Raw genomic sequence first — 14,083 nt, 5'->3', positions numbered from 1 at the left:
GGAAAACTAAATTGAGCTGCAATATTGTGAGAAGCCTTGTTTCTATTAGTGTTTTGTTGCAGTGAGAGACATTTTATACTCTCTAACTCACTGAACTACTTTGGAAGAAATAATGGTCAGAATGAAATCTCAAATGGATAGTTTTATTAAAAAAATATAGTTCACTATGAATCTTGGACTGGTTGCCAGCATTGTTTTAGTATCTCAGCCCTGTTAAGTTTTTTAAGCTTAAGGAAATCGGCAGGTGACACCTTTCACAAAGCTCGGAACTGAATTTGTTTTCTGTAATCAGATCAACGAAAATGTAACTTGCTATGTCCAAGACCTTTTATGTTACTCTTATCAAACATTTCATTTTGGTTACACTTCAGGTGACCGTGCCTGAGCTCGCTCCTGTAGGTACTTCTATCCTGACCGTCTCTGCTATAGACAGAGATTCAGAGCATAATGGAATTATTTCCTACAAAATCTTGCCTTCTTATGAGGGATTTTCAATTGATCACAAAAATGGTGAGTTTGTTACACAATTTATTTTGAAGTATATAGTATAGACTGAAAATTCATATTCCATTTCTAAATGTTATTATTGGTGATCACAGAGTTCTGGATGCCTTTGGTGCCTGCAGCCCTCTGTTTATCCATAAGTAAAGGGCAACCGAAGGAGTCACAGTACATGCTCCTTTAGCGTACCTCTGCCATGGCAGAGGGGAAATAAGGTGATTAACTGACTGCTTATGAGAGCTGAGAAACGGATGGCACCTGGGAGTATAGCACTCGATTTATCCACATAGCTACTGTGAACCTCAGCCAGAATATATGTGAAGCAAAGGTGATGGAAGTAGTGCTGCTGAAAGCTAAAGAACTGATAGCACTAAAGACTGAAATCCTTTGTTTATCTCCAGGCTAGGTATAAAGCTACTAGTCACAGCATCCTGTAGACTCTATTCCTCTACCATGATTTAAAATGAAAGCTACCGTAACTCTTGCATTAAGTTTCAGCTGATTTGGTGTTCATGCTTAATCAGTATCTTCTACGTGCCAGTTGTACTTCTTATATTTACAATGAGGCTTGTGTGCAGTGTTTATGCTCAAGTCTAATGTTTCTGAAGACTGGAATAGCTAGTACTATGCATGACTTGTGTTATGTAGTAATTATAAATGGAATTTATAACTTAAGATTTTTAACATGAGAAAGGCCTATTTGAAGAATATCATTCTCTTCAGAACCTAGAATCTAAATCTGCTAATGTCTGTTGTGTGTATTTGTTTATACAGAAAAATTGTTGCCACTATATGTTTTTAAATGGATTTTGGAGATCGCCATTAGAGCTGACTGTATACTGCAAAAACAGCATGGGGCCACTTATTCAATTTGAGTGCATTCAAATCACTTATTTTACTTGCTGCCCTTCAAGTGGCTCTGCATATTCCCACTCAGTACTGCAATGCATTGCCATAGAATCTTCTTCTAGCAGTATCAGCTAGAGTGCTCTCGTGTGCCCCTGCCCCTCTCCTCAGTGTCACCAGTGATCTGAGGGCAAAGCTATATAAGGCTAGAGCACCCACACCGCCTCAGTTCCTTCCAACTGCGTGCCTGGAGGGATGTGAAGCTCTCCTGTTTCCTCTGGGTCAGAGTCCTCTTTCTTCTAAAGATATTTAGTGTTAGCTTGTTTTAGTAGTTAGTTAGTCAGAATTTTCTTCCCAGTTCCAGAGTGTGGCTGAATCGAAGACGCAGTAGAAGCTGGGTATTAAGAGTTTTGCTTCCCATATTTCCTAGCATCTGACGACTGTATGTGGTGCCTCAAGTGCCTGGGAGAAGGCCGCTTGCCTTTTGGGTGTTCAATCTACCAAACCTTTGTCCAAGAAGATCCAACTCCTCCAGATCTGTTGACACTACCGACAAAGATAGGAAGACTCTTTTGCAGCTCCTCCTGCTCAAGAAAGCCTTCAAGGCTAGACCCTTTGGATCCATCCAAACCTAAGATTCAAGGTCTAAGATGCCAGTCCCAGTCCATGTGGGCCCCAGCCGATCAAAATGGCTGAAGGGTTCCAAGAAACCTCAACCCGTGTCAGTGCCAGACTTAGTCCTGCAACTCCTTCAGTCAAGCCCCTGAGGTTACCCAGCTCCAAACCAAGGGTCACGTGGTTGGATCAGACTGCTCCAGTTCTGGAAGAGAGGTTGAGAGACAGTACAGCCACCCTCACTAGTATTGTACCTTGTGCTTCACAGCTATCCAATCCCCAGAGAACCCCTGTGGCTGCAAGGCCAGGGCAGTTCTGACTTGCACTTCCAGATCTAGAAAAATGATACAATTGATGTGTCAGAACACGGGCCGTCAGCACCTTTGGTTCCAGCTGTTTCGGCACTGAAGAAAAAGAGACGTAGGAGCAAGACAGCCACTGTTAGCAGTGCCAGTTCCCATGCATCAGAATTCTCTGTGATTCTGATGCAGAGACCTATTTCACCTCTGGCTTCAGTAGCCAGGGAGATGGACTTAGATGTCAAGTATCAGAGGGGTAGCCGTGTTAGTCTGAATCTGTAAAAAGCAACAGAGGGTCCTTGCATCTGAAGAAGTGAGGTTCTTACCCACGAAAGCTTATGCTCCCAATACTTCCGTTAGTCTCAAAGGTGCCACAGGACTTAGATGTATCATCTGATCCCATGTTGTCAAAACCTTCAAATCAGCTGTCAGTTCCTGCTCTGGTTCCTGTGTTGGTTTTGACTACATCCTTGGTTTCGGGACGCTCTATCACCATGGCAGCCGCAGTCCACCTTTCAGCTCCAGTTCATGTGTTGCATCTGAGTGTGAAGTGCAAAGCTTCTAAACGGAGGTATGTTTTCCCAGTTCCAAGTTCTTCTTCTTCATCTCCTGTTAAAAGGAGAGGCCAGAAGTGTTGGCTGTTTTTCCTCTTGAACACTGTAGGCTTTCTCCTCATAGGACCCCAACAGGGTCTCTACAGAGAGCTGGATCTACATTCCTCACTCCGGATCCATTATCCCCAGTGCACTCTATCTCAGAGAAGGATAGAGAAAGAATGGAGAGACCAGTGGCTTGCTTTGTACCACTCTTTAATCTGCCTCCTGTAGACATGTTGCCAAACCCCAGTTACTGGGGAGACTGGCAGTCATGGGGCCCTTGGCCTTATTGTGGGCCACCTCAGGATTTTTTCAATTATCCTCCACATGGATGGAGAGTTAATGTTTCATCTACTAAGCAACTGGCAGTCCAGAGCTCCTTGGATCCAACTCCTCCCGATCCATCAACACTACAGATAGTTATGCCTGAAATACTGTCAGAGGAGGAAGAAAGAGCGGTAGAGTCCCCCTTTTTGACCAGGAGAATTTAGAAACAGACTATGAACCTGATTGGGAGGTGGCTTCAGCCTCCTCGTCTTCTGACACCAGTGCACAATTCCACAATTTAGTGGATCATATGGTATTCAGTCTGACTCTACCTGCTGTGCCAGTGGAAGAGACTTCACACCCAGCGTTTGATGTTCTTGGTGCTACTTCTAGGAGTAGAATATCCCTACCTATTTTGTATGATTTGCCATAGCTGGCTAAATCCATGTGGTCTGCTCTTCTTGTCAACCTGTCTCCAAAAAAGCTGACAAGTTGTATCAAATACCCTCTGAGAGATTTTATTACTTTCATATCTGTCTGATAGACCTTGGTGGTGGCTGCTGCCAGGAATAGGGCAAAATCTGGACAACCCTAGCCACCCAAGATGATAAGGAGGGGGAAAAGATTGACTCCTGGGGAGAACGGTGTTCTCTTCATTGTTCCTTGGTATTAGGCTGGTGAATTATCAGGAGCTCATGGCTCACTACCAGTTCTATTTCAGGGAGAAGATGACATTGTTTTTACAGGATTTACCTGATGACAGAAGAAGGGTTGGCAAATGCTATTTTAATGGAGGGTCAAAATGTAGTCAAGCACTTTCCCAGGGCTCCTGTGACACTCTGGCCTCTGCTGGCAAAGCATTGGTGTCTGTTGTGACCATCAGGAAGTAGGCTTTGCTTCATTCCTCCTCTCTAGCACTAGACGCTAAATTTAAGGGGGAGGATCTCCCTTTTGAAAGGGAGGGTCTTTTGAGTGAATAGACAAATTACTGGAAAAACTAAAGGACATGAGATTGACAGCCCACTTTCTGGGTTTGATTCCATCTTTTAGGAGGAGGCCCTCTACTCCTTTCTGGTACCAGAGGGAGTCCTATCCCCAGTCTTCATTGTCGTACATCTCATCGTGTAAAAGATGCCCACAGTACCAGAATCCTGCAGTTTTCCAGAGTCAGCATAGAAAGAGGCCTTTCTAATCCATGTCTAATTCTAAACAAGCTCCTCCCTAGTCAGTATCTTTGTTGCGAAACAGCAAGATTCAGTTTTGACAAGACTATCAAGAGTTGGGAGCAAGTTATTCAAATCCAATCTACCCCTTTTTTTGGAGATGGCTAGCCCACTTTATCAATGCATGGAGGTAGATTACATCAGATCTGTGGGTCCTGGAGATTGTAGAAAGGGACTATGCCATATAATTCAAACAACTCCCCCCCCTCCCAGATTCCCTTACCCTTTCCTCTACAGGGACCCCATTCACGAGGCTATTCTGCTTGCAAAAGTAGAAAAATTGCTTCTGATAGGACAGTGTCCAAATACCTGAGGGATCAGGGCTTTTATTCCTGTTACTTTCTGGTTTAGAAGAATAACGGCGGGTTTTGTCCAAAACTAGATGTAAGGGACTTGAACAAATATGTTCGGAAGTCTCATTTCTGTATGCTGAATTTGTCCTTCATAATCCCCTTTGCTATCTGTCCTGGATTGTTTATGACTCTTGATCCAAAGGACACATATTTTCGTATATTGATTCATCACACTCATCGCAAGTACCTTCTTTTCTTGGTAGCAGAACACTATTTCCAGTATCAGATGCTTCCATTTAGCTTCTCCACGGTGCCCAGAGTTTTTATAAAGTGCCTCTCTGTGGTAGCGGCTCATCTGAGGAATCAGAGTAGTTTTGTTTACCCCTGTTAGGGTGACTGGCTACTGAAGGCTGCTGTGTGTGAGGTCCTATTAAGGTATATTGTCTTTACAATTAACGTCTTCTCAGACCTGGGGCTCTAAATCTCCCAGAGTCAATTCTCTGCCCTCCCTTTACAGGTTGTGTACTGGACTCTGTGGTGGGAGAGCCTTTCTAGCAAAGGACACATTTCTCAAACTAAACCAGTATCTGTTGAAAATTCAGCAGTGTCCCATTCAAAGAGTAAAATTCTTCCTAGGTCTGATGGGCTTATGGAGCTACTACTTGCAATTAAGCAGTCTGTAACCTAGCCTCCTGGCTAGGGCATATAGCACACACAGTCGAGGGGGCTTGCAGCCTTTGGGTGGGGCAAGCTGCAAACAAGTCACAGGCCTTCCAGCCTACAGGAAGTAGGCCACCTCTCGAGTGCTGCGGTTGACGACAGGGAAGTAGGGGGACCCAGGCCCACCTTACTCCACCAGCTCCCAGTCCAGTGCCCTAACAGTGGCAGGGGATCCCGCCACTAGGGTAGCGGGGTTCCTGCCAAAACATGCTGACTCATGTGGCAACAGCATGACCTGACTAATGTCTGGTTCCCCTGGGTTACTTCTGACCACAATCCACTGGTGTGGCGCCGTAGTCAGCGGGTCCTCAGTCTCCTTGGGGTAGGTGACAGACGGCATTCCCAACAGCTCCTCTCCACTCTTAGGGCAGGTCTTCACTACAGGGGAAGGGTCGATTTAATATACGCAAATTCAGCTACGCGAATAGCATAGCTGAATTCAACCTATCGGAGCCGACTTACCCCACTGTGAGGACGGCGGCAAAATCGACCTCCGCGGCTCCCCGTCGACGGCGCTTACTCCCACCTCCGCTGGTGGAGTAAGAGCGTCGATTCGGGGATCGATTGTCGCGTCCCAACGAGACGCGATAATTTGATCCCCGAGAGATCGATTTCTACCTGCCAATTCAGGTGGGTAGTGTAGACCTAGCCTTAGTCTCCTCCTCCAGAGCACTGCACAGCTCAGGGTCTGGTCTGGAGTCCTGCAGTGGGCTAGAGACATCTGCCTCCTTCGCTGACTCCAGCCCAACTGAACTAAAGGGCCCACTTCTTATACTTCCTGTCCCAACTCTCTGCTTCTGGTGTGGTGGATGGGGCTGGCTTGGCTCTACCCACCAGGGAGAATATAGTGGTCCTGCATATCAGGCTCAAAGGGAGGCCCCTCTGCCTCACTACACACTGTAATAGAGGCTCAAATTAAATGTATATCCCAAATAAAAGAAATAGTAAGAAGGACCAAAGAAACTGCCATGATGGCTAAACAACAGAGTTAAAAGAGGTTGCTTAGATCAGGGGTGGACAAATTACGACCCGCGGGCCGGATCCGGCCCCTCAGGGCTTTGGATCTGGCCCGCGGCGCTGCCGGCACCACCCCCCTGTGGCCCCTGACCGGGGGGTCAGAGGGCTCCATGTGTTGCCCTTGCCTCCAGGCACCGCCCCCCGCAGCTCCCATTGGCAGGGAACAGGAAACCGCGGCCAGTGGGAGCTTCAGGGGAGGTACCTGGAGGCGCGGCAAGGGCAGTGCACGCAGAGACCTCCGTCCCCCTCCCCCAGGGGCCACAGCACTTCCGGGAGCGGCGCGGGGCTGGGGACAGGGCAGACATGCAGGGAGCCTGCCCTGGTCCCGGTGCGCGCCACTGCCACCCCGGAGCCACTTGAGGTAAGCAGCACCGGGCCAGAGCCCAAACCTCTCCTGTACCCCACCCCCCAACTCCCTCTCCTAAGCCCTCTGCCTGCACCTTGCACCACTCCTGCACCCCAACCCCCTGCCCTGAGTCCCATCCTACACCCTGCACCCCTTCTCTGCCCCAATCCCTTGCCCTGGCCCTGCATACAATTTCCCCACCCAGATGTGGCCCTGGCTTAGAGGGAAAAAAGTTTGCCCACCCCTGGCTTAGAGGGAAAAAAAGCATCCTTTAAAAACTGGAAGTCAAATCCTACTGAGGAAAATAGAAAGGATCATAAACTCTGACAAGTCAAGGGTAAAAGTGCAATTAGGCAGACCAAAAAAATATTTGAAGAGCAACTAACAAAAGACATAGAAACAAACAAACATTTTTTAAAATACATCAGAAGCAGGAAGCCTGCCAAACAATCAGTGGGGCCACTGGATGATCAAGGTGCTAAAGGAACACTCAGGGAAGACAAGGCTGTTACAGAGGACGTGAGGAAGATCCCCACACCTGTGCCATTCTTTTTAGGTGACAAATCTGAGGAACTGTCCCAGATTGAGGTGTTAATAGAGGTGGTTTTGGAACAAATTGATAAATTAAACAGTATTAAGTCACCAGGTCCCGATGGTATCCACCCAAGAGTTCTGAAGGAATTCAAATATGAAATTGCAGAACAATTAACTGTGGTATGTAACCTATCACTTAAACTAGTTGTACCAGATAACTGGAGAATAGCTAATGTGATGCCAATTTTGATTAAAAAGACCCAGAGATGATCCTGGAAATTACAGGCCAGTAAACCTAACTTCAGAACCAGGCATGTTGATTGAAACTATAGTAAAGAACAGATTTATAAGAAACATAACAAATGCGATTTGTTGGGGAAGAGTCAATGTGGCTTTTGTAAAGGGAAGTCATGGCTCACCAATCTATTAGAATTCTTTGACATAATTTCAATACAGTCCTTGAGTGATATCAGTAGGCCTTTTGTTTGGATTAATTCAGCCTGTCTGTCTCCCTCTTGTACCTTTACCAATCAGCATTTATTGTTAAAAGTGCATTGTAACATTTGTTTAAACTTTCACTGACCTTTCACGATTGAGCTCACAATTAGGGTGCATTTGTATGCCCAGTTACACAGCAGTGCTTGACTTTGCAACCTTAACAATATTCTTTTATCTTTATATATAATCTATATCTTTAGCTGTATAAAAGCTTCACATACCCACACACACCCTACCTTTATATCAGATTGATTTTCAAACCTGACTATCTATAGTTAAGCTCCTAAATCCAAATAGGTACCTAACTTGTATTTTTTGATTGATTTTTGTTTTTGTTTTTTTCAGGGTCAGTATTCACTGCCAAACCAGTGCCACACCTGGGCAAGAGTTCAGTTATTCAGCTTCTTATAGAAGCCAAAGACAATGGAGACCCTGCTTTGACTGCTGTTACTTCCATGGAGATACAGATACAGGATGTAAATAACTATGCACCTCAATTCACAATGGCACTATACAATGTGAGTGTGAGTGAAGATGCCTCAGTCGGAGGGACTATCCTCACATTTTCAGCCATTGACTATGATTGGATACATGAAAATACATACATTGAATACTCTATTATCAGCAGCAACACTAATAACCTATTCCATGTGGAAACAAGTGTCATGGAATCAACACCACCTTACAAGCTGGTTGGCAACCTTGTTTTGAGTAGTCCGCTGGATAGGGAAACTGCTTCCTCTCACCATGTGATCATTCTTGCATCTGACCATGGAACACCTCCCCTGAATTCCAGTGCTACTGTATTGATAACTGTACTAGATGTCAATGATAACCCACCAGTATTTAGCAATCTGGAGTATCGCATTCATGTCAGAGAAAATATCCCAATAGGTAGTCATATCACTATGGTTTCAGCAAATGACTGTGATGCAGGAGCTAATGCAGAGGTCACTTACACTATAATCTCCGGAAATGACAAGGGGCATTTTCGATTAGATGGGAAAACTGGCTCTGTGGATTTGATCAGAACTCTGGATTATGAGGAAATGATTAAATTCACTTTGACTATTCAAGCCTCTGATGGAGGGGTCAATGTAAGAAATGTGGCTTTTTCTGTTGTTTTTGTCAGTGTCCTGGATGACAATGATTATGCTCCACTGTTTTTGTTTCCCAGCCTGAACTGTGTTATCCATGAAAATCTTCCTGCCTTTTCTTTTGTGTGCACAGTTTATGCCCTGGATTTTGATACAGGTCCCTATGGACACCTTACTTACTCAATCCAGTCATCATGTTTGTCTGATCGTGGATCTCCTCAAGATCATGACATGTTTTTCATAGATCCTTTGACAGGAGATATACAAACAAAGCAAATGCTTGATTATGAAAGTCAGAATAAGTACTGTTTTATAGCCCAGGCAAAAGACAACGGTGACTCAATAGCCACATTAACAGTTCAGGTAGATGTTGAAGGGACAGATGAATTTGATCCTGTTTTTACTGAAGACCAATATTTTTTTGATCTCCCTGAGAAAAATGAAGCAGGTCAGCTGGTGGGCAAAGTGGCAGCATCCGATAATGATGCTGGATTGGATGGAGTTATTCACTACTCCCTGCTAAAACCTTCTCCATTCTTTTCTGTAAACCAGAGCAATGGAAATATCTACTTGATTAGAACTCTTCACAGAAAGAAGAGCAGTACCAAAAGGAAAGATGACACCCTTGAATTGTTAGTAAGAGCTCACAGCCCCAAACTGGACTCTAAATCCACTACATGCACTGTTCTGGTAAATATTTCCAACTGTCCTGAGAATTATTCCATAGCATCTGCAAACATCTTGTCTATTAGTCTTACTGTCTCTTTTGTAGTGTTTCTGCTGCTTGCCATCAGCCTCATTGCACTTATTCTGAGATACAAACGAAAAGACATGATAAATTCCTGTATGAAAAGAGAAACATCATTTTCATCAGCTGATTTGAGCTTGACCAATGAAGATAATATTCCTAAGGACTGCCAGAAACTCCAGAGCACTGAGAGTAGTACACTTCCCATGGGCTCCATAGCAGAGTGGTTGAGTTTGGTAGGCATCAGAGAAAAGGAAGATATTGGTAACCCCAGCAGGCACTCAGATTCTAGTGGTCATGGCTCAGCAGAAGGGGACACTGCAGAAGATGAGGAAATCAAAAGGATCAATGAGCATCCATGCAGAAAGGGGTTGGGTTCAGCTTTAAGTGAGCGAGGCTCATGCGTGCCAGACTCAGGAATTCCAAGAGATTCTGACCAGTTATCCTGTCAGTCTGGAGAAACTGATGTGTTGGCTGCCACTCAAAATGCAGAGAGCTTCCACACCTTCAAAGATGGAGAAGGAGGAGAAGGCTGTGACCATAACAAAATGCTATCCCAAACTCTTCAAAAAATTGGGATAAAAGAGAGAGACATAATAACAGACATCACAAAAGAATACATCTTCATCTCTGATGGCCAGGATTCCCGGTATGGATCACTTGCAACTCTTGTAGCCTCTGATGAGGATCTTAGGGGAAGTTACAACTGGGATTACTTGCTTACTTGGGAACCCAGATTTCAGCCTCTTGCCTCCGTGTTTAATGATATTGCGAAACTGAAAGATGAAAGCTTACAAATTCATAGCTTTCCTAAGAAGAAGAAATCTTTTATTTTCCCTCCTCCCTTGATAACATCAGTAGCTCAACCTGGCATAAGGACAGTGCCACCACATATGCCAACTATAATACCTGGGCAGGCATTTAAAAAATATCCTCGTTCTCCCCTTATCCATAATCTTAGATACCCTTCACCGGCCATGACTCCCAGTTTTTCTCCTTCTCTGTCTCTACTTACCATGCAGACTCCTACAGCTTCTCCAGTGATGTCAGATGCAGGACTGACAGGAACATACCAAATTGGCCAAATTCATGCAACAGAGGAAGAAGTTCAGGTGTAGGTGATTAACCACTGGTAAAATGTTAAAGGAAAATTTGGCTTAAAACATACTTGTTCGTTGTTTAATGAGTAAAACCACATGCCAGAGCTATATCATCAGTATTCACTTTATTTTTTTATGGTTTACCAAGGATAAGATAATTTAGTCATAAACTTTCTCACTATCATGTTCTTTGCAAAATATGCTCTAAACCTGTGAGGCTTGCCCTTTAATTACCTTTTTCTATCTACCAATAACCCTGGTATCTAATGTAAATCACATACCCAGGTGTCTGATAGCTGACTTACCCAAATAACAGGCTATATTGTTTATCTTTAAGGATTTCAATAACTCTTTGTTGTGATTAATGGTTTATCACTGAGGATTTCAATTTAAAATGCTGACTATTGGTGAGGGTTACCTTTAATACCTCTCTGCCTTCCTTAAGTTATTTTTGTGGCAGCTGGAAAGTTGGCTACCTGCGGATTTCTCTTGTGTAGGGGAATCCACTTGGCATGTGCTGAGGTAGCATCTCCAGTCTCAGGATCAGGGCAGTATAAAGGTTGTATAAAGCCACCTGTGACTCCCCCTCTCATCACTGGGACTATGCTGAGTACATCTCAGCTGGAGCAGAAAATCTGGCCCTGTATGTAATATATATCATACATATAACAGCTTGTGTGTATATGTACACACATACATGCATATGGTGTTTCAGTGTGTGTATGTATTTTATCAAATCAATAAAACACACATACATATGCTTCTACCATAATTTTAACTCAGAATTGGCACTTGGGGAACAGGACAGGGTGAAATACAAGAACTATGCCTTACAAAGGGTAAAGGTGGCTACCCTTTTGGAATCAGTGGTATATTATATGTGCAATGGCTTCTGAGCAGCTTTGCCCATTATCACATGTTTGGATCCTTTCTGGATATAAACTGACATTGTTCCTAAGAGTATGCAGGCAACAACCGTTTCCAAGAAAAGAAATAGAAAGAAAAGAATCAGAAATGGAGTCAGCCAGAAGCCTGTGCCAGGAAGGGGAAAGCAAAGGAAAGTAGTCATTCTCAATTAATATATGAACAGGGAATTATAAGCTTATGGGCATAGGGCCATGTCTGAGAATGCTTTTGGGGTCGTTAGATTGGCCACCTCAGGGTTACATAAGCTTCCTTGGACCTTTTTCCAAAGAAGGCAGAGTGTATTTTTTCCATTTTGTCTTGTTACAGGATGCACGTCTATTTTTTGAAATTTCAAAGTTAATTTATGAACTTTTACACTAAATAGTTTTGGTTTCTTCTGGATACTGTAGTTATTTTTTAGCACCCAAATGGGCAGTATTAATTTATGAACTGTGTATTGGTGGAAAATGTATGTACATAAAAATAACCAAAATATAATGTCATGCTAATAACATGTATAATTGTGTAGCTAAAATATAATATTTTTTAAAAATAATTTTATATACTTTTTTTACTACTAACGGTTAAAAGTTATCCACATAACTTACCTCCCATCTGTTAATGTTCTAATGTCTGCTAACCTGTTAGGTTTTGATTTGTACTACGTGTTAATAGAATGAAATATGCCCATTGTGATGTGCAATTCTGTACAGCTACAGTTTCAGGAGGTGTTAATGGAACACAATGCTAAATTATCTGTCTGTTTAACTCCAAATTAATGTTTTCAGTATCAGTACTCTTGATCAAGTGAGAGTTTGGTGCTCCGAAGAGGAGCAGTGAACCTTTTTATTAACATTATGATAGAAGGGATCATCTTTATCCATAGATGATCAGTGGAAGAATAAATATTTTGCACAGCATTATTGTGTTTGATTTTTCATGAAGTGAAAACTAGGGGCATTGGTGTTGGACACAATACTGTAGCATGCAGATGACCATTTTTTCCCACTAATATCACTTGTTACAGCTCGAATGTCGTCATCTTTACAAATGTCCAAAACATATAGTGTCCATCCAGAAAAGATAATAATAGAGCTCTATAATAGATACTAGCAATTCAGTAATTAACAACAATCAGTATGCACTAACTGATACACTAGTTAGCTATGTTAGCTGAAAAATCAAGTGGAATGCACATAGAAAATTAAGTCATCAGTAAAATCCAGGACAAGTTTGAAGACCTAAAGTACATCTGTTTCCTTTAACCATTCCAGATCGGGCTATGAAGATTCTCCGTTAGGTATAGTGTAGAGGTAGTGCCCGCTGATAGTATCAGCAGAAACAGGTAGACAGGTTACACATATGGAAGGTAGAAAATAAGTCCTGAATCAAGAAGAAGTCCCAATAGAATTGAGGCAGATCAGATATATAAAAAGTAGAAGGGCTAGATTCACAAAAGGACTTAGGAAATTAACTGCCCACTCTGGGCACCTGAATTTCAGAATCAGGCTCCATTGGGATTCACAAAACCCCCACTCAGCAGTCTCAGAACCCTGCAGGTGCCCAAATTTTTGCAGTAAAAGTTCCCTACCTGCCTATGTGTCTGCCTCTGAGCATGCACACTGCAGTCTTAACTCATGTGCCCAGCCACCTTAGCCCCAGAGCAATGGGCCTGACCATACCACCTTGTTTTGGAAGTCCACAGTTTTCCCACAGTCCACCTGAAAAGTGAGCAAAACATTTGCTCTTTCTTGTGCCTTTCCTTGCATCTTCAAGAACAGCTTCTTCTTTTTAATCCCTCTTTGAAAGGATTGGATATGACTTGCATCCTATTTGTCAAATGCATGCTATATTCCAGATGAGCTAACTAGCCCATGATATTTTATTTTGCATTAAAATTCTCCAGTAAAATTTCTTCTTTATCTATAGATTTACTAATACTGTATCAGAGAATAACACTAACCCTGTGTATTGCTGTCTCATGTGTGGCTGACCTTAAAAATGTGAATATGCAAGGCAAGTGTCTGCAATAAATCATGTGTCAGCTCTTTTAACCTTACTCTTTTTTCTTAAGTAAACAATATAATTTGTATAAATTATCATGAGTTTAATATTAACTTGCCTGAAACAGTCTATGTTACTTTGCAGATCTGCATACCAGTTTTAGCACTTTGGAGGAGGCACAGAACTTGTTAGTAGAAAATCATATTAAGCTCAAACTGCATAAACTATAAAATAAAAGACAGTTGTCTCTTGTGGAATTTTGGGTGCCTGCCATTCTGTATTTGCTTGTTGGCAGCCTTGAAAACACTGGTGTAAATCAGTACCAAATGGATATCAAAATTTCATATATGAGTAGTAATCATTGAATTGGCATTTGAGCAAATTCCTATGCAAAAAACCCTTCATATCTTTAGGGAATCCATCATTTAGGAGTTATAAAAATATACTAAAAGCACCATAAAACACTGGCTACC

At 42.8% G+C, this 14,083-nt stretch overlaps 1 protein-coding gene across 1 annotated transcript in view; it reads left to right on the top strand.

Annotated features, from left to right (window-relative positions):
* The window catches only part of DCHS2 (dachsous cadherin-related 2), a 209,046-nt gene extending 195,195 nt beyond the window's left edge, over positions 1-13,851 (top strand). Inside the window, exons 18-19 of the mRNA XM_034771520.1 lie at positions 372-510; positions 8,101-13,851. Of these exons, the coding sequence (XP_034627411.1) occupies positions 372-510; positions 8,101-10,718 (2,757 nt within the window). The 3' untranslated portion in view covers positions 10,719-13,851. The remainder of the gene's footprint in view (positions 1-371; positions 511-8,100) is intronic.
* Positions 13,852-14,083: the final 232 nt, after the last annotated feature.

Source organism: Trachemys scripta, chromosome 5, assembly GCF_013100865.1.
Source record: "Trachemys scripta elegans isolate TJP31775 chromosome 5, CAS_Tse_1.0, whole genome shotgun sequence".
NCBI classification, from domain to species: domain Eukaryota; kingdom Metazoa; phylum Chordata; order Testudines; family Emydidae; genus Trachemys; species Trachemys scripta.
The sequence above is the reverse complement of the archived record's forward strand: the minus strand, read 5'-3'. Positions and strand labels throughout refer to the sequence as shown.